General features: G+C 39.4%; 1 protein-coding gene across 11 annotated transcripts in view; it reads left to right on the top strand.

Moving 5' to 3' along the window:
• CCDC88A (coiled-coil domain containing 88A) overlaps positions 1-23,812 on the top strand; it is a 117,249-nt gene that overhangs the window by 67,202 nt on the left and 26,235 nt on the right. For all 11 annotated transcript variants that reach the window (XM_048518313.1, XM_048518320.1, XM_048518327.1 and 8 more), the window contains 9 exons: positions 5,262-5,403; positions 7,815-7,991; positions 9,469-9,630; positions 10,414-10,691; positions 10,875-11,018; positions 13,286-13,472; positions 14,991-15,136; positions 16,671-16,763; positions 16,946-17,160. In XM_048518313.1, coding sequence (XP_048374270.1) covers positions 5,262-5,403; positions 7,815-7,991; positions 9,469-9,630; positions 10,414-10,691; positions 10,875-11,018; positions 13,286-13,472; positions 14,991-15,136; positions 16,671-16,763; positions 16,946-17,160 — 1,544 coding nt within the window. The remainder of the gene's footprint in view (positions 1-5,261; positions 5,404-7,814; positions 7,992-9,468; positions 9,631-10,413; positions 10,692-10,874; positions 11,019-13,285; positions 13,473-14,990; positions 15,137-16,670; positions 16,764-16,945; positions 17,161-23,812) is intronic.

Raw genomic sequence — 23,812 nt, forward strand, 5'->3', positions numbered from 1 at the left:
TCATTCTTTGGCTCATTTCAGACATCACACAAAGCCATGGTTTAAATAAACTGCTGTCAACATGATTATCCAAATTTGGGTCATTCCATTAACTATGATCAGTTATAATTTCTCAAACCATGCTATGATTTGAAATCATGGTCTAAAGTTGGTTTATTTGTCATAGTTGAGTTTTAGCTATGGCTTCAGGTAATAGACATCCTGCCTTGTATTATCAAAGATTTTCACAGCTGGAATGAACTGATTGTTGTGGGTTTTCCTGGCTGTGTAGCTGTGGTCTGGTAGTTTTTGTTCCTAACATTTCATCTGCATCTGTGGCTGGTATCTTTGGAGCTATGTCACAGTAAGATGTATTTCTGCACGTGGCACAATGTGAAGTGATTATGGGGTGGGGTAAATGTTTTGTTTGTCTTACAGGTGGAAGGGGGGGTATGAGGTGTATTTCTACATGTCTGTGTGGAGATCAGTTGAATTTGCAATTACATCTACAGTTGCATTAGCATGTGTCTGGGTGGAGTTCATTTGCAGTTGCTTTTGAATGTCTCTGGATTTTGGCTTTGGTATTTTTTAGTACAGGTAGTCAGGTTTTGTTGATTTTCAGACTCTCTTCCTTTTTCTTGAAACTGTCCCAGTTTTTGTGGATTTCAGTGGCTTCCCAGAAGCAATTGAGCCTGGAGAGATGGAAATGCACCTTATACCCCCCTCCCGTCTGTGAGTTAGACAAAACATATACCCCACCACACAAACACTCCATACTGTGCCATAGAGAGAGAGACATCTTACAGTGTCATGCCTGATAGCAGAATTCGAGCAGTGCTACTCAGAGTAGAACTAGTGGTCTTGTACAGCACACTGCTACCTTCATGAAGTAAACTCCACACAGCTTTGTCATTCATAAGAAGGCATTTATCATTCAGTTGCTCTATGTACAAGTAGCTATATACAACGTAGAATATTCAGCAGACAATCAAAGTGCTTCGCCAAACACCCGTTTCCCAAAGGAACACTGATCCAGTATAATACAAGTGCTTTTATACATTGCTCAACCAATCATGGTAAAGGTCACTTGGAACAGGTTAGAACCGGTTTGTCAGCCCAGTCTCATGCTGACTCATGCTGGATAGGATATGGACACTTTAACTATCATGACAATGCCTCTGAGGATGCCAGCCACAGACGTGAGTGAAACGTTAGGGTGAATTATATATAATATTTGCTGCAATTATGTATATAAATATAAAATATTTGTACACATGAAAATCTCATATAGACTAGAATAGTTTATTATATATTACCACATGCCTTCACAATACAAGTACTAAGAAATAAAAGTACTAAGATTTTTTTCTTTTGAGTAAGTTTTTTACTGAGATTTCAGAATATTTAGCTGTAACATCCTGGGTTCCTCTTTACTAAGCTGGGTAAACCTCATATATTTAATTATTATTTTTCCTGTTTACATTGTTGGTCAAACCAAACATTATTAGAGTGAGGTAAAGATGTTAGGAGTTTGTTATTAATAAACAAAGTTTTGAGTAAGTTGACCATCTTATCACAGTGCTCTAGGATGTCAGTGTTAGATATCAGAAAGGCAATATGACATGATCTCAAGGCCTCAGAAATCAGAACTTGAGCTACTTTGCAGAATTAAGTGCTTCATAGTTCTGTAGAATTGCAGAACTTCGGTGCAGAAGCTTGCCTTGTTAAATATTCAGGGTTACTGGACTTTCAATGTATCAGTAATTAAGATACACTCCAAGGGCCAGGGTAGCAGTGGTCTGGCTGTGTTTATTACAGTTGACTTGAAAGCTGAAGTCCAGATACTAGAAAGTAGCTTTCCAAATTATAGACAAGTATTATTAATTAAGGGTCCGTATATTGGTATTCTTCTGTGTATAAATGTTTTATATTCCCTCTTTGGGATCAGCTGTTTCACATGTTAGAAATGTTAACTTTTCAATATCCTAATTCTCGAATAGCTTTAGGTGATAACGTCAATGCCAGGATTGATCCAGGTTGCCTAGCTTCACAGATGGGCACCAATGCTCAAATTGCAAAGCTTGCTTGTCTTTTAGAACGATCTTCACAAGATCTATTGACAGGCTTAAAATTTCTTGAAATGTTGTCTGTTTAATCTTTATGTTTTGCATGGCACTAGATTTGATAAATCTGGGACACTTTTACCTTTCTATCCTCTGGTTGTGCTGGTACTATTGACTACATAGCAGTTTCTCCCACTTTATTGACAAATGTGGGATACTTTGAAGTTGGTGAAACATCACATAAATTAGATAGAAAACATATGGGAGTTTTGGTTTTGGTGTTAATAAGGAAAGTTGCACTGCGTTGAAGCTCCAATAAGGCTTGATAAATTTTATCTTTTTATTGTATTTACCAAATAAAAAATTGCTAACCTACGTAATTCATTTAACCACAGACTGAGAACAGCTGTAGAAAGTGTCCTTGTATGGCTGGATACAATATGGATTGTGGTGAACGGCGAAGAGAGTCAGAGGAAAATTCCCTGCCTAACGCCAAACAACCCAAGATAATAGACTTTTTCCAAAACAGTAAACCGCTTTGAAGTGCTTGCTGAAAATGACTTGGAATCAGAATTGGATAGAAAATATAGGTTTTGTTTTTCTTTGATTATGAAATAACTAGCCCCCAAGAAGATTCAGTGTTATCTTTCTAAAGAAATAAGTAGGCAGTTGCATTCTGATGTTAAATTTAACCACTATTAAGGGAAAATGTGTACAAACTCAGTGTGTTGTCAGACTTTTTACCTGAATTGGTCTGGGGTGTGTTCCCTTTTGGAGAAATTAGCAAGGACAAACCCGGCTATGTGAAATGCTGGGGCAGCAAGAACTTCCACCAGAGTTTACGGGAGCTTTTCTTCTTAGAAAACTGCAGGAGACCAGGATTTAGAAGTTCTAACAATTTTGTTGAAAAAATAAAAATAATAAAAAATACCCACGTAGGTTTGGCAAAACAGATGCACAAAGAATTTGAAGAAGCCTGAGATTTATATTGAGGTGAAGGATATATGGGAATGCTAAAAGTTGTTGCAGTAAGGATAATATTTACTTTGTCTAGAAAATGAAGGTTCGAGGGGCTGGAGTGCAACGCCTACCGTATAAACTCGTGTATAAGCCGACTCGTGTATAAGCCAAGGCGCCTAATTTTACTACCAAAACCTGGGAAAAAGTATTGACTCACATATAAGCCGAAGGTGGGAAGCAGAGGGAGCTCCTTATTTGGGCAGTGACTCCCCCTGATGTCATTGCCCAAATAAGGAGCTCCCCCCACCTCCCCGCTGGGTTTGAGGAAGCCCAGGCAACCAGGAGGTGAAGGGAGCTCCTTATTTGGGCAATGACATCAAGGGGAGTCACTGCCCAAATAAGGATCTCCCTCTGCCTCCTGGGGTATGAGGAAGCCCAGCCAGCCAGGGTTCCCCTTCACCCTCCGAGGAGGGCAGCAACAAGCGGCTTGTGCAGCTGCAGGGAGGTCGTCCCAGCCACGCCCCCAGCCTTGGCAGAGGCCTGAAGAGCCGGGTGGTAAGCAGTGACTCGTGTATAAGCCGAGGGGGCATTTTTCAACCTTAAAACAGGGCTGAAAAACTCGGCTTATACGCAAGTATTTTGGATGGAGAGAAGAAGAGGGGATGTCTGGCACACAGCAACTGAACCAAAGGCAGTTCAGAAAACACTGGCAAGGGGCTGCTGTTGGCCAGGCTCAGTATGAGAAGAACAGACCTTCTGGTTATGTTAAAGAAAGCCAATCTTCCTACACAAATATGAGTTTCTGTTCTCAAGAGAGAATACAGTAGACATTGGCTTGATGACTCAAAGCCAGTGAACGTCCAGTTTTTGATTAAATAGATTTGATGGAATTATAATTTGGGGTATTTCAATTCAGAGTAAGGTTGGATGGTCCTGCAGTAAGGCAGGAAGGGCTGGAAGAAAGAAACTCAGGAAAGCTGATTGCCTTAGACTGGCTTGTGTTAGCAAATTTTTATGGGCTAGTGTACAGGTGTGCCTTTCCAGGGCTGTGGCCATTGTTATCCAAATATCCATGACTGAAGTTACAGGAAAGGTGTAGCTGTCCAGGCAGAGCCCTTCTATTTGAACCAAAGTCCAGACTTAGGATATGGCAGCCATCTTAGCCTGCACTGTCTATGGCACCTTCAGAGGGGATCAGTAGGGCACTGTCTTGAGAACCAGGCCTCCTTGTCCCACCACAGGTCTGTCTGGTAACAGGCTCATATTCATGGCCGAAACTACCCTTTGCATCTTTTTCCAAACTCACATGGAGAAATGCAGTTTAAAAACAAATTCTAGTTACCTGTGATGTATGAATTTAGGTTTGCAGGTTAATCAGCATTAATTTTTGTCTCTAATAAGGATTCTAGGCATGGATTTAAACTCTAGAATCCCAGTTTGAAATGGGAGACTAACATGAATTTACCTTATGAGTATCCAAAATTAGTTTTAACCGCAGTTCTTTGTGCAGGAAGGAAGAAGCAGCAAGATGCCTACCTGGCAACAAGCTGGATTTGTGCACATTTTTCCTTAGCTGTAGTTAAATGTGAATGGATCCTATATTAACAGCGTTGGTTGGTGAACATGTACTGTAGTGCAAAGGGAAAAATATTGATGTCAATACTCAAGAAGGATTAGCGCAGATAAGCTTCAGTCTAGGCTCATTTAATGAGGTACAGGATTTCACATAACACATATACAAACCTTAGAAACAGAGATACTGGAATGTGGTATGGGCTGTATTCCACTGCTTGCATGCACTATGCAAAAACCAGCAACTTGCATGTTGCCTTATAGTCAATGTAACACATTTCAAATGTGCTAAGGTGAGACCAAGGGTTTGATCAGAGAGTGTTTGTGGACTCTCCTCTTCCACAGCAGCCTCCCTGTGACCCTCAAAAAGCCAACACTAGGGATCAAGAACCCAGTGGACAAAATGTGGCCCACTGCAGTGAGTGTGAATTAGGTGAACTAGCCCTTCCACTCTTGTATGAATGCTTTGGTAAGCTTTTGGTGCCTCATGGTATTTTCTCCACGAATCTCCTTTGACCTCCAACTTTAGGTTGGTGAGAGGTCACAAGGAGCTTCTGTGAGAAAGGGAAAGACTGTACTAGCACTTTGCAGGGACTTCATCTCTAAGTTTATCTAAATTATTTAAGATAAATTTTTGCTGCTGTCCTTGGTAATTACTATTACTATTTTTATGGTTTCATTAAATAGTAAATACAAACTGTTAGAGTCAAGGTTGGAATCCACATTGAAGAAATCGCTTGAAATAAAAGAAGAAAAAATTGCTGCTTTGGAAGCTCGACTAGAAGAATCAACAAATTTAAACCAACAGCTGCGCCAGGAACTTAAAACAGTAAGGAAAACAGCCTTATGTTTTGAGACATAAAATCCTGAATATGATTTTCAAATGTATGTAAGTGGACTAAAGTGTCTTTAACTAAAACATGTATTCTAAGAATTTCTTCAAGATGTAAAATACAAAAATGTATATTTAGTATACCTCTTGGTATTGAAGAAAAAATGTTATACATTTCTGAGCACTGTTGATCTTGTCAAGCAAAACTCCTGAGTTTTTAGAATGAAAATAATTATATAATTGATTTATTTTACATTACTTTATGAAGGCTTGTTTTAAAAACAATAATGTATTTCTTTAACAAAAACATTTTGTGTTTTTGGTGTAGCAAATCTTGCTTTTTCCCCCTTGTTAATTTTTGTTTTTTTCTTGGTAGCAGTATTTAAAGTGGTATTGCTTTCATGTTTAGTAATACTGTGACCTGGATAGTCCCCGTCAGGTCTTGGAAGCTAAGTGAGGTCAGTCCTGGTAGATCAATAGGAAACCACCAAGGAATTTCAGGGTTGTTATACACAGAAAGGCTATGTATGGCAAACCACCTCTGAATGTCTCTTGCATTGAAAACCTTATAGAATCAATATAAATTGGCTGCAACCTAAGTACAAAAAAAAGCATTTTGAACAGCTGACAATAGTGGTTGGAACACATACCTCATCATTGGTCTTCTGTGCATCTTCACATTGGGACTTCTCAGATACAGGCTAGCCTTTGGTGACATTCTAGAGCTTCAACACTAGAGGGCGCTAGCATTGCTGTTGGCTTTGTGCACGCTCCCTCTCAAACCAACACCTGACCAACAGCCACAGTTTGCTCCTCGCAGTTCCTTTTTTGCTGCATTGGAGAAGGTTCTTCAGAGCTTTGCTCTGTGTGTTTTGGCCTGTTGAGTTTCTCCACTCCATTTAGCGGTGGTTGTGAGCTGATAGGCATGGCTCAGCAAGGGCTTTTTTAAAAAGGCGAGGAGTGTGGCATGAACATGATGCACATGGATACTCATGCCTTGTGTTTATTGTGTCTGGGAGAAGGACACGTTGTTGAAGTTTGTATGATCTGCCAACAATTCACAACAATTCAGATTGGGCATCCAAGTTTAAGGCGGGCCATACATGAGAAGTCGCTGTTGGGTTGGCCTGTGGAGTAATAGGTGGTTCCATTGGAGAAATCGTCTTCAGAGAAGTCTGCCCGGTCAGCTCAGATTTCCATTCAGATCTGGACGGGTGAAACTGAGAGGAGAGTGTGTTGGCCATTGGTCAGGTGGCCATTTGAGAGGGAACATGCATGAAGCCAACCACAGCATTAGCACCTTCTGTTGTTGAAGCTATAGAACATCACTGAAGGCTGGCTTGCATATGAAAAATCCCAATATATGCCTACACAGAAGACCTGGTTAAACATCAATTACAGGTAACTGCAACCCTATCTTTCACTGATTCTTGTGGTATTTTATTGTTTTAGGCACATAAAATATGGATGGGGGGAGGGGGGCAGAATAATAGACTTTAAGTGGGCAAACTATTTTTGCATGTAGTACCAACATTTCAGTAGACTTTAAGTGGGCAAACTATTTTTGCATGTAGTACCAACATTTTTGCATGTAGCAACAACATTTCAGTAAACAGCCTACTTTTACATGGTAGCCAGCAATAAAATACAGTCATTATGGGAGGAGCCATTTTTTAATTTCATACCAATAGGGGCCAGAATAGATGGGATGGCAGCAAATCAATTTATTAGAGCCTACTTTATCTTCCCACTGAATCCTTTCAAAATGTACGTGGTGATTTAATGTTCATTAGGGATAGGAAGGAATGAGATGCCATATCCTTCTATTACGCACATTTTTGTTTATGGAACCACCTCCCCGCATCTAATTTCTTCCTGTTCAGACTGGAAATAACTCTCATCTGGACAAAACCAAATGGGATGAGATGGTTTTAAAAGTGTGCATGAAAATCAAGGAAGGGTTCAGCACCTACCTTCAGATTTCAGCATGACCTCAAGTGAGATCATTCTTTTAATTAATATGTGTTTTGATTGTGGTATAGTACTAATGGTTTAACTGAAATTCTTTTGTCAGGTCCTACATTGGCACACCAGGCCAAAACATTTGCTGCAGCTTGTCTGCTTACAATGTTGGCATGATTTCACTGTAGCAATAGCTTAATGATGTTTTTGTGTTATTACTCTGCCTTGGTCTTGGTATTGTCCCACTCTCAGCCCTTCTGTAGTGATGCACCCTGTCTTGGGATCAGACAATGTCACACACATCCCATTTTGAATCTTATCGTATGCAATGTGCAGATGTGGGAACTGTCAACAGAATAAAGAGAAAAAATGTATTCTGTTCTGTCAGCCTGTATATTTTAGGATATTATTTTACATACCTAAAATTCAATTAATTGATTTTTTAGGTTAAAAAGAACTATGAAGCACTCAAACAGAGACAAGAGGAGGAGAAAATGGTACAGAACTGTTCCCCAAGAACTGGAGAAGAATCTCAGTCGGTTAATAAGTGGGAGAGAGAAAGTCAGGAAACTACTAGAGAACTTTTGAAGATTAAAGATAGATTAATTGAAATTGAGAGAAATGTAAGTAGTGACTATAATTATTCTTGGTTGTTTTTGATTCAGATTTGTCCAACTGTCCGTATACATCTGCTATGTGTGAACATCACTTTTGCAAATTTGGACAGGAAGGCACTTTGCTGATGCTACCTTGACCCCATTGAGACTGCATTGTTCATCTGGCTGTTCGTGAGTTTTTTCTGTGGCCACCCCAATATTGCGGAATAGCCTCCTAGAGGAAGTCAGAAGATCTACTTTTGTTTTGCAGTTTTGGATGGCTTGTAAAACAGAACTGTTTAGAAGAATTCTAGATTCTTCAAGATGATTGCTTTGGGGTGCCTACTTTAATTCTGTTGTTAGAATGATTTTATGTAGTGCTGATGTTGTTACCTGCCTTCTGTTCTGGTTATCTGAGAGAAAGGTGGGACTATAAATGTTTTAACCTAATATGCTAGCTGAATCAGATATGGGAAAATAATGCCCTAGTAACAGATGGTTTTATAGAATATTATATTTCTGAAAATAACATTGTCTTTTAAATAAATCTCAATTACTTCAAAGCTGTTTATTCTCAGGAAAGTGTATGATTACTATTTTTGTAAGATAAGCTGCTAGTAGCTGTTAGTACTCAGAGGTAAGGCATGCTTTCTTCTTCAACATTTGTATACCTGTTACACAGTGGAGTACATGTACAGCTCTTAAAAATGTTGTTCTCCAGTGATGAATGACAAAATATTTAAAGCAGAATGATTTTTTATATCAGGTATGCTGGGAAGCTGGTGCTAATTTTGCATTCTGAGCAATACGTGACTAATTTTTATATGTGCTTATGGAAACTCTAGCTCATTTGGTGCCAGTTCATAAATTACTATTTCCAGACACAGAATTTCATCATGCGTATTTAATATGAGAGCCAGTGTAGTATAGTGGTTAAGATTGTTGGGCTAAGATTTGAGAGACCCAGGTTAGAATCTCCTCTGCCATGGAAGCTTGCTGGGTGACGCTGGGCTAGTCACAAATTCTCATCATAGCTTACCTCACAGTGTATGGAGGAGAGAATTATGTAAGCCGTTTTGGGACTCCTTAGGGGAGAAAGGACGGATATCAATAGGATTTGCTCGACTGTCAACTTGTGCATAGCAAATATCCTGCTTTTACTTAGTTTGTACTGCTGAGATTTATATACAGAAAACATACTATTTTAAAATTTTGGAACCTCATTCTTCGAACACAGTGCAGTATTCCATAAAAGGACACATGTCTAAAAACTAATGGAGACAACTTGTATGAGTCTCAGGATTTGTAGTGATTCTTTCTCTAGTGCCTTACTCACATTTTTGGACAATCCAGATACTATCAAGACCAGTTACATTTAGGCTTTCTTACAATGTATGATTTCTTTTTCTGCAAGACTTGCATTATTTGTAGACTGTTTCTTTATGAAGTCCAGGCCTGAATATAATATATTTAATTTTTTTCATTGTTCATTTGTTTTTGAAAGAATGCAACACTGCAGGCAGAGAAGCAAGCTCTGAAAACACAACTAAAGCAACTTGAGACACAGAACAATAATCTGCAGGCTCAGATTTTGGCTCTTCAGAGACAAACAGTTTCCTTACAAGAACAAAATACAACTTTACAAACTCAGAATGCCAAGCTTCAGGTTTGTTTTCACAAACATATTTTATTAATAACATTTGTCTTACAAGTAGAAACTTGGCTGTTGGCCACATTAATTTTGATGTATTTTGTTTGTGGGGTAAGCATAATGCTGCTCATGGGCCACTTGGTTGTCCCTTGCTCCCTTTTGGTTCTCTCTGTGTGTTTGCTGTCCCATAAAAATCACCTGTCCTTCAGTCTTTGTTGCTGTCTCTTGTATAGGTTTGATTTAAGGAGTGGCGAATGGGGGCTTTCATCTCACCAAGTTCAACAGTCCTGGGTTACCTCTTCAGGCCAGCTCCAAGTTCCCACCTTATATACACCTTGGTTTAGGGATTAAAGCTATCATGTTTCCTACTGTACTGTACTACTTTTAAGGACCTTACATATTTTTCATAATTGCTCCTCTCACATTTTTACCACTGTTAGTTTTAGAGAGGTAAAGGAGAACATTTAGGAAGCAGAATGTAGACTTCCGTAGGGGAGAAATATTTTATGTATGTCCCCCATTTTTTATTTTTTGGTTGGGAAAGGATTGCAACGTGTAGTTACATTACCTACTCTGTACATCTAAGGCCCTTGTTTGATCTTCAGAATTTCCATTAAAAATCTCATTACAGCAGAAGTCTGAGCAAAGAGACCATGCCCTGTGTGACAGTGGGAAGCTGATCTGTAAGCTGTTAATTGTATTAGCCTAGATGAACTGTTTCTCTCATCCTGTAGATATTTATTTTGATCTAGTTTGTTTTAAAAACTTTTCTCATGGTCCAATGCCATTGTCTTGTAGGTAGAAAATTCAGCTATTAATTCACAAAGTACATCTCTTATGAATCAAAATGCACAGCTGCTGATCCAACAGTCTGCCTTAGAAAATGAAAATGAATCTATAATCAAAGAACGGGAGGAACTGAAATCACTGTATGATTCACTAGTCAGAGATCATGAAAAACTGGAACAGCTTCATGAACGGCAGGCTGCAGAATATGAATTATTAATTTCCAAGCATGGAAACCTTAAGTCAATGCACAAAAATCTTGAAATGGAACATAAGGACTTAGAAGACAGGTAATTATGCTTTATCTGTTCCCATTCTGAGGTTCTGTTTATTTCCAATAGAATTTTACATTGAGTTGTGAAAATAAAAATCTTTTAACATAAAAATCCTTAAAATACAGAATACAGCATTTAAAAACGTTTTTGTTATTTAATGCCTGAAAATAGAATTATGTTATGTAATCCACTTTATAGATATAATCAGCTGCTGAAACAAAAAGTGCAATTAGAAGAATTTGAGAAAGTTCTCAAAGCAGAACAAGAGAAGATGGTACAGCAGAACAAAATGCATGAAACTGTAGCTGCAGAATACAAAAAGCTTTGTGAGGAAAATGGCAGGTAATGCAGCAGGAATAATTATCTGTATTTATATGAATTATTATGTATTCTGACCACATTTTGCATTGTTAAGCGTGAGAGACCTTTTTATGATGCTCCAACATTTGATAGCTTCTGCTCAAACTGATGGCAAGCTACTAGTACCATAAGTGGTGGTAATTAACAAAGGTTGCTATCATCATGTAGTGGCTACTGGTGCCAATGGGTTATGAAGAAGAAAAAGATTTATACCCCACCTTTCTCTCCTGTAAGACTCAAGATGGCTTGTAAGACTCAAGATGGCTTACAAGCTCCTTTCCCTTCCTCTCCCCACAACAGACACCTTGTGAGGTAGGTGGGGCTGAGAGAGTTCCAAAGAACAGTGACTAGCTCAAGGTCACCCAGCAGAAATGTAAAAGTGTGGAAACATATCTGGTTCACAAAGTAAGCCTCTGCCACTCAGGTGGCAGAGTGGGAAATCAAACCTGGTTCTCCAGTTTAGAATCCACCTGCTCTTAACCACTACACCACGCTGGCTGTCTCTTGGGTCCATGAAAATTAGTGGAAGTTAGGTATGACATCCCTTGCTCATGAGAACCATCCTTTGTCAACTGAAACATCATAATGTATGAGGCAAATAATCATGTTTTTTTAATAGTCGGCCTCTGTGATCACAGGTATACAAAAACATTTCTCTGTGAAGGAGAATAATGTAAAAAAGGGTGGCATTCAGCTAGGTGTAATACATGTTAACTCAGTGAGGTCAGAAAACTGGTTTTGGGGAGAAGACCAAAAAGGTAATTATGGTAATGTGGAAACATATAGCCAAAACAGTGTGGCATCACCCAGCTGTATCAACAGAACACATTTTCCACATAATAATATATCATCACAAGATTAGAGGTGTATAATTTCCAGACATTTTGAAACCATAGGAAAATTAATGCATTTTATGTTGTTAAAACTATGATATATGCTATTTATAATTTATTTAGCATATCAAATTGTTCTTTGGCATTTCAATAAAACTTATCAGTAGAGATGCCTTAATTTTCTGCAAGCAAAACTTCTAATAAAACAGTACTAGGGAGAGTGACCTGCAAACTGCTATCCTGTGTTACTTTAGCACATGTACCTTAGGGGTTTTTTTTTGTCATTTGAGAGGTAGAAGAAAAAAAAAGTTGAAAATAAAAAAGCACAAATTTGTAGTAAACAAAGTTGATTATTATTTGGACAGGAACTGCCCCATTTAGAACTAACACCCTATTAAAATCTTATTTAAAGTTAAATCTTATTTATATTTTTCTGTTTTTATTTTATGGTCACATTTATACCCCACCCTTCCTGCCTGGGCTCAGGGCGGCGAACAACAATAAAATTACTAATTAAAACAGCTGTAACCAACAGACATTAGAACAATTAAAATAACTGATAGATGGCGCTTAAAAACCCACCCACCCCAACCACACCCATGGGAGGCCGGTGATGATGATGGTCAGGCTGGCTGGCTAGATGGGAATTCCTGGTAGAAAAGCTCTGTCTTACAGGCCCTGCGGAATTCCTTCAGGTCCCTCAGGGAGCTTATTCCACCAGGTGGGGCAATATTGCCAGTGGGGCAATACGAGGAGAGGTGGTCCTGTAGGTATGCAGGTCCAAGGTTGCTCACAGCCTTAAAAATCAACACTAACACTTTGAACACTATCCGGAACTCGATTGGCAGCCAATGGAGCTGGTATAGGACTGGGGTGATCCTGTCTCCACTTCATGCTCCTGAGAGGGGTCTGGCTGCCGCATGTTGCACAGGCTTTAATTTCTGGCTCATGGACAAAGGAACGCCAGCATATAGTGAGTTACAATAATCCAATCTGGAGGATTTGTAGAAATATCAGACATGGAATTTAAACTTTAGGACTGCACTTAAAATGGTGGCTGTTTATTGGGAATGAAAAATAATTTCCATTGAAATGGACTGGCTGTTAAGAATTTGGGATGATACAGCTATAAGAAAACTAACACTGTTAAGAAATAAATCCACATTAATTAAAAAAACTTGAACGTAAAAATTTGAAGTAGAATGTATAATGTAAATGTAATGTAATGTATAATGTAAAATGTGATGTAATGTAAAATGTATAATATTTCCTGTTTCTTTTGCTGCCATTAATTTAACATGAATGTGTCAACATGCACAGTTTTATTTCACTAACATTTATGAATTTGACCAATTAGAATTCTATATAAACGTATTTAAACTCTTTAATTTCTCTTTGTAATCATTTGAATTACAGGTTAAATCATACATATACCCAACTTTTGAGAGAGAATGAAGGTCTCCAAGTGGATCATAAGAATTTGAAAACACTTCTGAACAGTTCTAAACTGGAACAAACAAGATTAGAAGCTGACTTTTCCAAGCTCAAAGAACAGTACCAACAACTGGACATTAAGCATACAAAATTGAATAATCAGTGTGAGGTAATATGTTTGGATTATTTTAAAAAAATCTTCATTACAGCACTGTGAGTTCCCATAAAATGCATATAGCAGCTTTCTTAGACTTAGTCTATATCTGTGTGACATGCTGAAACTGCTAGAACAGCAAATTTTACTGATTTTGAAGATGGCTTTGTAGAAGTAAGGAACATGTTTAGTATGTAATTCTGCTTAGTCAGGTGTGCCCCGAGGAAGTGCTCTGAAATATTTCTATAGAACTACCATCTTATTTAAATCCATGTTTATTGAACTTTATTTCAAGTTAGTATCTTACTGCATTGTCAGACCTTTGGGAGTCAGGAGCAAGTTCAGTTCTTACTCAGTAATTAGATAGGACAAGTGGAGGATCCTCAAGGACTAGCAGAGAGTAATCCCTCCCCCACTATTTCTTCTTTTCCTTCCATGAAAGTCCCCATAGCTTCTTGCTTGTTTTGCTTTCTTCTTTCCTTTCCACCTAAAACCTGCCCTACTTTTATCTGCCCACTGTCTTTAGCCTCTTTCCCTCCCTGGCAACCTCTCCCTGGGGAAACTCTGACCAAGTTTTAAAATGCTGATGGTCCAGACCCTGTTGCATATTAGGGAATCTTCAAGGTCTTGTAGAGGTCACCTCACTTTTTTCTGTATCCTCCATCCACAATATCTCCTCTTTGTGTCTTCTTGAAGCCAGTGTACCCTCATCATTCCATGCATCCTTCTGTCCCTCCCATCCACCGACCAGCCTGCCTTTTATCTGCTCCCCCAGCTACATTTGTTATTTATTTACTTAGTGTACTCCCTGCCTTTCTCCCCAATGGGGATCCAAAGCAGCTCACACAGTTCCGCTGCCCTCCATTTTGCCCTCATACCAACCCTGTGAGGTAGCTTAGACTGAGAGTGTGTGACCAACCCAAGGTTATCCAGTGAGCTTCTGTGACAGCATGCGGATTTGAAACAAGCCCTGTTCACAAGTGATAGTGAACATATGTATAGTTTTTTCTTTGCATGTACGTTGAGTAATCTCATGTTACAGTCAATGCATATACAGCTGAATGTGGGATAGAAACCCCACATTTATCCATCTGGTCCCCACCTGGTTTCATTTGTAAAGTTCACATTTATAGACAGGATGTAACTCTGTTCACTAGAACACGCAAACAGGGCTACTGGGTCTCCCAGATCAGAATCTGAAGCTCTACCCACTATATCACACTGACTTTTGTGATGTGGCTGTTGTTGAACATTACTGAGGAATGAGGACTGGGTACGTCATGAAAGCCATGTAGTAAGTGAGACACCTGGTGGTTGTTCCTGACCCTGGCCCCAGTGATTCCTTCTTCAAGACCTGAACTGGAACTGCAAGGCTCCCACTTAGCTTAGAATAAAGACCATGGACAGCAAGTAAATTGTCCAAATGTAACCCTTTATTGTAATATTTGTCTTCCAAATCTTTCTATATTGCATAGAATACAAGTAGTGCAGGTATTGCTTTTACTAAAATACAGCATTTTGTATTTTTAACAGTTGCTTAGCCAATTAAAAGGAAACTTGGAGGAAGAAAACAGGCATTTGTTGGATCAAATCCAAACATTAATGCTGCAAAATAGAACACTATTGGAGCAGAATATGGAAAGTAAAGATCTCTTCCATGTTGAACAGAGACAGTATATGTGAGTATCTTAAAAAGGTGATCCATTTGTATATGACATAATTGCAATTGGATCATCAAATGGAAATCAGTGATTAATGTTTTAAAAAACATTTGTAGTTTTTAGAAAGGTTAGGATACTCCGAAACTCCTTCTCTTTAGATATAGATATATGTGAGACTATACCATGACTGTTTAATAATATCATTTGCAATATATTTTTAAGGAGCATTACAAATTACCAATGGCATAATAATCCAGCAAACTGACTTGATTGCAGGCTGGTCTTCCTGCGAGGGACATTCTTATTAACAATAGTTTTTTTTACTAATGACTCAATTTTTAACACAAAGAAGAAAGAGATGGATCTATCATTGCTTGAGAAAGGGAGTACACAGCCTTCACAAAACAAAAAATTGAATGAAAGATTAAGATTTCTTAGACCAATTCCCCACAGTCAATTAATTGTGTGATATTCATGTGAAATATCTTGCATTCAGGAAGAACTCCCCACTGCCTGATCGACGAACACGGATTCATCCCGGTTCTGGTGCTCATTCTCCCCCTTATCCCGTGTCCTTGCCGAACCTGCTTGAAAGTACTACTTTTTCAAAAAACACGTCTTCGATTCAGTTTTGAGGGGAGGATTGGGGATCTAATCCTGGTTCAAATTTCCCACTGTGGAGCGTGACACAAATGCCTCACAACCAGTCAGTGCGCGCGGTGCTGTTCTCTTGAGAGCACGAGAGAACGATAACCAACCAGAAACTTGGGCGGGGGAGACGTGCTGACATGATGACATCATAACGTGACCACATTTTTCCAGGAGAAAAAAGGTCCTGCCTCAACAGCCAATCAGGAGAGACCCGCCAAGCCGATCACGTGGTAGTGGGGATTGTTACATTTTTTGAATCTGAGATAGGCCTAGATGTCCCCACTGGAAACTTGCTATGGTGGGGAGGTTGAAACCTCGATGAAAAGGTGCAGTTTATTTTCAAGCTTGGTTTGATCTTGGTTTGAATTTCCTGGTGGCGATTCGGCCTTAAACGGTAGGGCATTCCTGAGAGAAGGGAGTTCATGTTCATTTTTCATTTTAAAATATACATATATGCTGTTAGACTAGAGTGGTTCCACAGGGAGTATTTAGTCTCTAATGACCTTCTTAAAAATAAAAAAAAAAATCTCTCAAAAGATTCAAGGTTGGACTTGCTGAAATGTTTTCTTTGCAGGGCTTCCTTTGAAGGCTATCTAGAAGCTTCAACTGGTTCAGAAAGCAGCAGCTAAAATGATACCTAAGCCTTAATGAAATATATTAAACCAAGTGCACTAGCTTCCAGTGTGTTTCCAGGCTTGGTTTAAAGTGCTGATTTTAATCTTACTTATCCACATTCTGCACAATGCATCAGATTTTCTAAAAATCAAATATTGGCATTAGAGTGATAGAATTTTTTTAAGTCTAAAAAGGCCCTAAAATGCTTGAACGTGAAATTCACAGAAAAAGAAAGGTTGTGTAAATATAAACAACGCTTGAAATGTATATCTACATTTCTTCACAGAGACAAGCTAAATGAATTAAGAAGACAAAAAGAGAAACTGGAAGAAAAGATTATGGATCAGTATAAGTTTTATGAACCGTCACCACCAAGAAGGTAACATGTCATCACAAATTTGAAAAAAAATACCTTTCTTCTTGAAGGTGATTCAGTTCTACAAGTCTGTCAGAAACATATCTGTGCGTGTTAGATAAATAATTTTTAATACCAATGGCAGAGGGTCAGTGAGAGTCTAAATGTGATTCTAAAATTAGTATTTCTGTTTATGTATTTGAAAGGAGGGGTAATTGGATTACTCTGAAAATGAGGAAGTTGATAAAATCTAAGAAGGATGTTAACCGAGAACGACTCAAGTCTCTTACTCTGACACCCACCCGCTCCGAGTCAAGTGAAGGATTTCTTCAGCTGCCCCATCAGGACAGTCAAGATAGCTCTTCGGTGGGCTCAAACTCACTTGAGGATGGTCAGACTGTGGGGGCCAAAAAAAGCAGCAGTGAGTAAATTGCTTAATTTTAGTTAAGATCTGTATCAGGTATAATATGGTGGTAACCCTCTCTGGGGGAAAACTTTCAAAGCATTTAGAGGAAAATTTGGTTTAGAAATAACTTGATCACTTTCTTGCAGAGTGGGGAATCAAGTCCTACAGCAGATGAATATTCTTAGTATCTGTAAGGGTTGCACTATTTAAAATGAGCAATTTTGAGAGGTAAAGCTAGCAGATTAAATCAACACCTGTCCTTTACCTGTAAACATTGCTCCTTTTCCTGCTGTTTCTTCTCATCCGCTCATAACATTTCTCCCTTCATGTGTGTAGATATCCTTATGACGTGCTCCCTTACTAACATCCTTTCATTGCTTCTGAATTGATCCTGGGTTTTCTGCATGTTCATAGGCAGCCTGGTCCTTTGATGCCGTTGGCACAGTGGGACACTGTCTCCAGCCTTGCATGGGAGAGGCACAACGCTGAGTCATCTCTCTGTTTCCCAGAGCGCTATGGTGGCACATGGGCCAGGGTAGAAGGGTGTCCAGGAGTTATCACAGTATGGAAATCTACCCTCTGTGAGCATTTCATATATTATTTGATGCAAACCATCAGGCACTGCGATATCTCTTCTACATACTACTTCAGCATGGTTTGTGCCTTCACTGTATTGCACCAAACTCTACTACAACAGGATGTGTGAAAACCAGTATTTTCCTACCCCATATGGTGTGAAATAAAATATTTTGCTGTAATTTGACAAATGTTTTTACTAATATCTCAATGAAAACATTAGGTGAAAACATTGTGGACAGAAAGGAATTCAGGCTAGCAAACTTGGACATATTTCATAAAGTTGACTTAATTGATGGAGTGCTGAATTCGTGTCAGAGCTCAGCCTGTTTGAACTAATGTAATCAATTTACATAGTTCAGCTTTAACAACATAATTGCATCCAAAATAATGGGTGTGTGGCACCTTGAAGACTAACAAATTATGGCATGAGCTGGGCAGCCCAATCCAAAGGGGGGGGAATCCCTCTCTGGAAGAGGTACAGGCTTACGCTGGCAGATTTGCCCTCCCCAGGGCACTTACGCCAGCGTAGGGGCAAATCTGCCAGAGACCAACTGCTGAAGGGTCCTGGGATGCCCAGCCGCAATGCCCATATCTGGGCTAACGCTCCCACACCATTCCTAGCTATGTCGGTGTGGAGGAATGGGTTTCTGAGGGCAAGGCCAACTTCATTTAGGCTGTTTCCGCACAGCCAGCAGCAGGGGCGTCCCACTGGCTTAAATTAAGCCGGTGGGGCGTTGGGACTGCTCGCACAGTCACGCGCGGGCAGCCCTGATGCCGACGCTGCCCGCAGGGGCGGCTCCACACGGAGCCGCCCAGGGTGTGTGCAAGGCACTTACCTTGCCGTCTCGTTCAGCTCCAGGCGGCTGCACAGACATGCCCACGCTGTCCTCCGACCCCCGTGGGTCAGAGGGCAGCTTGGGCGTGTCTTTGCAGCCACCCTGAGGTAAGTGCCTTGCACACACCGGAGGGGCCGAAAGTGGCGCCCTCACGCCAGTGCTGTTCGCACAGCGCTGGCCCGAAGGCGCCGCTTTGCAAAAACCTTGCAGCAGCACCTCCTGTGTGAACGGCTCTTGCCTCCAGAGCCCGCTCGGCTTCAGTGCACCAGTAGAATCCCCAGCAGAGATTCCCCACAATTTTTGTGGCATATCTCTGTTCTCGCCTATGGAAGATTCAAAGGGGAGGGTGTTTTTTAAAAAAACTTTTTCAGACTTCCCACACCACGGGAAAGCCCTTTGGAGTGGGCAGAGTGGCGCCGAAGTGGCACTATCCCTGCCTGTCTTACAGCTCTAGATTGAACTGTGAGTGAGTCAGAATTCAATTCATCAGATTCATGAAGTGTTCATTTGACAGAAGTGGGCAACCAAAAATACAGAGTATGAAAGCAGAAGGGAAATTACTTCAAACAACTGCTTTGAGAGCCTAAGTAGAAATAATTCAAAAGGTCCAGTTACAAGGTGTGATATAATGATATCACATGCAAACAAGGCCCTCTGCCATTTGCATTGGTCAAATTAGACAGTCTGTGTGCAAGAGAATAAATGACATGTCAGACGTTAAAAATGGAAATGTTTAGAAACCTGTGGGGAGGCATTTCAGTTTCCTTGGACGTTCATTAAATGTTTATACCTCTGCAGAAAAGTTTTAAAAAGAGACTCTAGCTGCAACTCTAGCTGCGATTTGTTATGCAGATTTAATGTTGTCAGACCCCGACACAGTAGGGACTTGGGATGGCTAGCTCACTATGAAAAGTAATTGTCCTTAACAGACTTCTGTATAACCTTTTTTGTATTCATTCTGTTTTATCAGTTCATCTTGGTTGATACTCAGTTTGAGTGGAATGGTGTACTCCTTTGACAGAAGCTTGTTTTAATCTGTGTTCTGCAGTGTAATGTCATACAAATTGTCCTGGGTAACTGTGCCTTCTAAACTTTCATCACCTTTCTGTTATTTGTAATGTTGGGTATAAATCTTTCAGTCAATTTAACACAGACATTTAATGTCTCTGATGATGCAGGCGCCAACTCTCAAAAATTTAATTCATTAGTCTTGAAGATGCCACAAGATTATTCTTTTGGCTTCAATAACATGGCTGCTCCTCAGTAATTTATTGTAATTACATTTATCATGAGATGACTGGTCATGAATGAAGACTAAATGAACAATTTTATAAATTCTTGGAATCAGCGAAATCTGTATAGGTACATTTTTAAGGTCTGTTTCTATGTTCATAGTCTTGTTCATTATTGTGTGAAACAACTAATTATCCATATTAACTATTTTAAAAGTAGCCTCTTATATGCCAAAATAAATCTTTTCTCACTTGATATTATTCGTATTGTCAAATGATAACCAGCATAAAATACAATTATCTGTTATCCATTCATCTTTCCCCCTTTGATCCATTTTAAATACAATATTTTCTGTATTCTAAAAGTTATTAATAAGATAAATCCATCGTTTCACCCATATGTTGCTTTTCATTGTTATTCTTATTTTTGGAAATATTATGAATAGAACATTTTCCATTTGTCTCTTATTCACAAAATTGGTTAACTTTTCCATTTTCACATATTCTGTTAATTTGTTTTCCCAGTCTTCTTGGCTAGGGCATTCTTCAGCCTTCTATTTTGTGGCAAGTACTAGCCACTGTTATCAAATATTGAAACAATTATTCTGTGACGTTTGGGATATTTTTGATACTATGCCTAATAACATGATTTTCAAAATTTTCTGTATTTCTGCATGAATAGTTTTCTAACATTTAAAAGTTTTTTCCACACAACCTCCACATATCATGAAAAGAACCGTACACTTCTTTACATTTACAGCATTTCCCAATATAATTTTTGTCCATCTTTTCAATGTCCTTTGCAGTGATATACAACCAATAAAACATCTTATACCGATTTTCTTTTAATGTTTAGTGTACTGTAAATTTGATGCCTTTCATCCATGGGGCTTCCCATTGTTGAAAAGATATTTCTTCTTCGAAATTTTGCATCTATCTAACCATATATGTTTTCACTTGTTCCGTTTCTGTATCAAATTGAAGTAAAAGTTTATACTTTTGTCTTAAGACAGTGCATTATTATTAAGTTAGTGTTATACTGAGGGTGTTGCTTTACAAGGTGCTAGATTTGGTTTCTCTTTTACCTGCATCTTTAAAAAAAACAATTAAACCAAAATTATGCTTTTTTAAATAGAGATCTCTATGCAAAACAGGAAAATCCTACTAATATTTGTACAGTTTTGAAATACTCTTAAATATTCCATTGGATGTTTATTTTGTGGTGTTGCCAAAAACAAGCAGTTAGATGGTTCTGCAAGAGCTCCCAGCCACTTCTGTGAAGCAGTCAGAGGAAAGGGAAAGCACGTTCTTACTGTAATCTGTCCCACTAAAAGATAAAAATGTGGTTCTGCATTGTTTGGAGAAAGTGAAAGCAGTGTGCTTCTGCTGTGGAAAAAAAGTCCTGATTTAAAATGGCTGCAATGGGTAAAACCACCTGTATCTCTGGAATCCCTTGGGCAATCACAACAGTTTTACCTGCATTCTGCTAATTGGCCTCTGGGGATTCTCCCCCACTAATCGTTTTTTGTGAAATTCGGACACCCCCTCCCAATTTTTCCAAAATGGCTGCCTCAAGTAAGAATGTCTGTATCTCTGGAATTCCTTGGGCTACCACAGCAGTTTTAACTGCATTCTCCTTGGGCTCATCTGGGGATTCTTTTCCACCCATTGGTTTTTCAAAACTTAAACCTTCCAATTTCATCATTTTTTTCCTGGTGCCCAAAGATAGCTACTACCTCCTTTCAATGCACAGAAGGTCCAGGAAGTGGCTGCAGATTAATTCATCATTGAGGTTCTGTTTTTCTGTGAGACAAGATATAGTAAGCAATTGGTGGAGATGGCGGTAAAGGCAGGGAATAGCTTCATCAGCTACTGTTCAGCAACTGTGTGACATGTGCTGATGCTATTGGGGCTGCCAACCTGTAAGCAACTGCCTTCTTACACAAAGCTGACTGAGCTGTGGTCATCTTCCACTACCACTTCCTGAAAACTGTTGTTAAGCTTGTGCTGTCCTTTCTCCTTCAACTGTCATTTAATGGTTTCTGCCAAACTCTGTCATACCAAAAGATGCATTAGTAATTTATTAGTTATGAATGGTGATCTAATAATTGTATATCACCCAGGGCAACTGGTTGGCCGCTATGTGAGGATGCTGGAATTGATGGCTGATTGGTCTGATCCAGTACGGTGGTACCTCGAAAATTGCCGATAATCCGTCCGGAGATTATCGGTGATTTCCGAAAATGGTGTATTTTGAGGGACGCCGTTTGCTCACATGCAGTGCCATTTGCATACATGCAACAATGTTTGTGTACCCTCAGCGGCCGCCGAAAATCGAGGCAACCGACGATTTTCAAGTGCGGAAATCGGCGCCTGGCAATCGTTGATTACTGAAATCGACAATTATCGAAGGCGTCGATTTTCAAGGTACCACTGTAGACTGTTCTTATGTTCTTAATAATATAAATTTTCTATTTAGAAGTTTCAGTGTGTGCTGCATGACTTCTAAAACAGTAAAAACTCAAGTGTTTTAGATTCTCAAAAGCAATAGCTGATTGCTACACAAGCAAATAACTAATAGTTATACTAATTTGGGAGTGATACTTTCATCAGTAATGCTCTGTTATCAGGTTCTGATTGTAGTTGCTGTCTTCCAGTTACTTTTCATGCCACTTTTTCAGCCCAAAAGATACTTTTGTGCTTCGTGATTTCAAATAGTATCTATTTTCAGATTCTTCACACATAGTTGCAAGTCTGCCTAGCCACTTCCAAACAGTGGATGCAGCCATATAAGGGAGTGTTGATGGGGGGGAAACATAGAGATGTTGGGGTTTTTTAATTTTCTGTTTAACTAGAGATAGAGAGAAGGACACTTTCTTAGGAACAATAAGAAGAGTTTGGATTTATACCTTTCCTGTAAGGAGATTCAAGGCTGCTTACAAACTCCTTTCCCTTCCACTCCCCACAACAGACGCCTTGTGGAGTAGGTGGGGCTGAGAGAGTTCTGAGAGAACTGTGACTAGTCCAGGCTCACCCAGCGGGAAGATATACTCCTTTCAGGATAAAGATCTAAGTGTGGTCGTGCGTGCTTTGGCGGAAGTTGCAGCATGCATGACCGCAATTCAAAATAGTGCTGATTCCCTTTTAGTGTCAGAGAATCATATTTAAGATCTGCTTTTGTCAAAAACATTATGCCCTACAGTATCAAACACAGAACTTTGTAAAATAGCATTTATATTATCCTGAATGTCTATTAGCAAAACTCGCCTTTTTGTAAAGTTGCACTTGCCATTTTCTTTTCCTCAGCAGGAATGGGAAAGAGAAATGGCAGGCACAAATTTACAAAAAGGAGAGTCTTGTTAATAGCTGTCTGGGGCAATATAAATTCTATTTTATCAAAGTTCTGTGTTTGATACTGCAGGGCACAATGTTTCTGATGAAAGCAGTGCTTAAATACGATTCTCCAACACTAAAAGAAAATCAGACGGAGAGGGTGGCAGGCACTAGGACCCAGTGAATCATTCAACAAAAAGAAGATGCAGAAAGATGTGAATTAATTCCTACATCTTCTTGGTTCTTTATGCTGAACAGAATAAAAGGTTGGGAAAAAAATCTGGTTCACCAGATAGGCGTCTGCTCTCTTGTGGAGGAGTGGGGAATCAAACCTGCTTCTCCAGATTATAGTACACTGCTCTTAACCACTATACCACGCTGGCTGCCCATGGGACTTGCTTTTGAGTAGACCTGCTTAGGAGTGTTGCCTCAGTCAGACATAAAATCAAGCCGTATGCTGGGATCCAGATTAGTGTTTATGTGGGCACGGGGATTTCTACCTGCAGAGGATGACTTTCCCTCCTTCATGCAGCAGCCCAAAATCCTATTCCTGCAGGAAAGGGTTTAAGAACAGAATTTTTGATGTCATTTTGGGCTGCCACAAGACGGGGAGAGGAAGGAAAGTTGCACTCCTCCGGCAAATGTGTGTCTGGATCCAGGCCATTGTTTGGAGCTGTGTGAACAAAC

This window comes from Sphaerodactylus townsendi, linkage group LG01 (assembly GCF_021028975.2).
Source record: "Sphaerodactylus townsendi isolate TG3544 linkage group LG01, MPM_Stown_v2.3, whole genome shotgun sequence".
NCBI classification, from domain to species: Eukaryota; Metazoa; Chordata; class Lepidosauria; order Squamata; family Sphaerodactylidae; genus Sphaerodactylus; species Sphaerodactylus townsendi.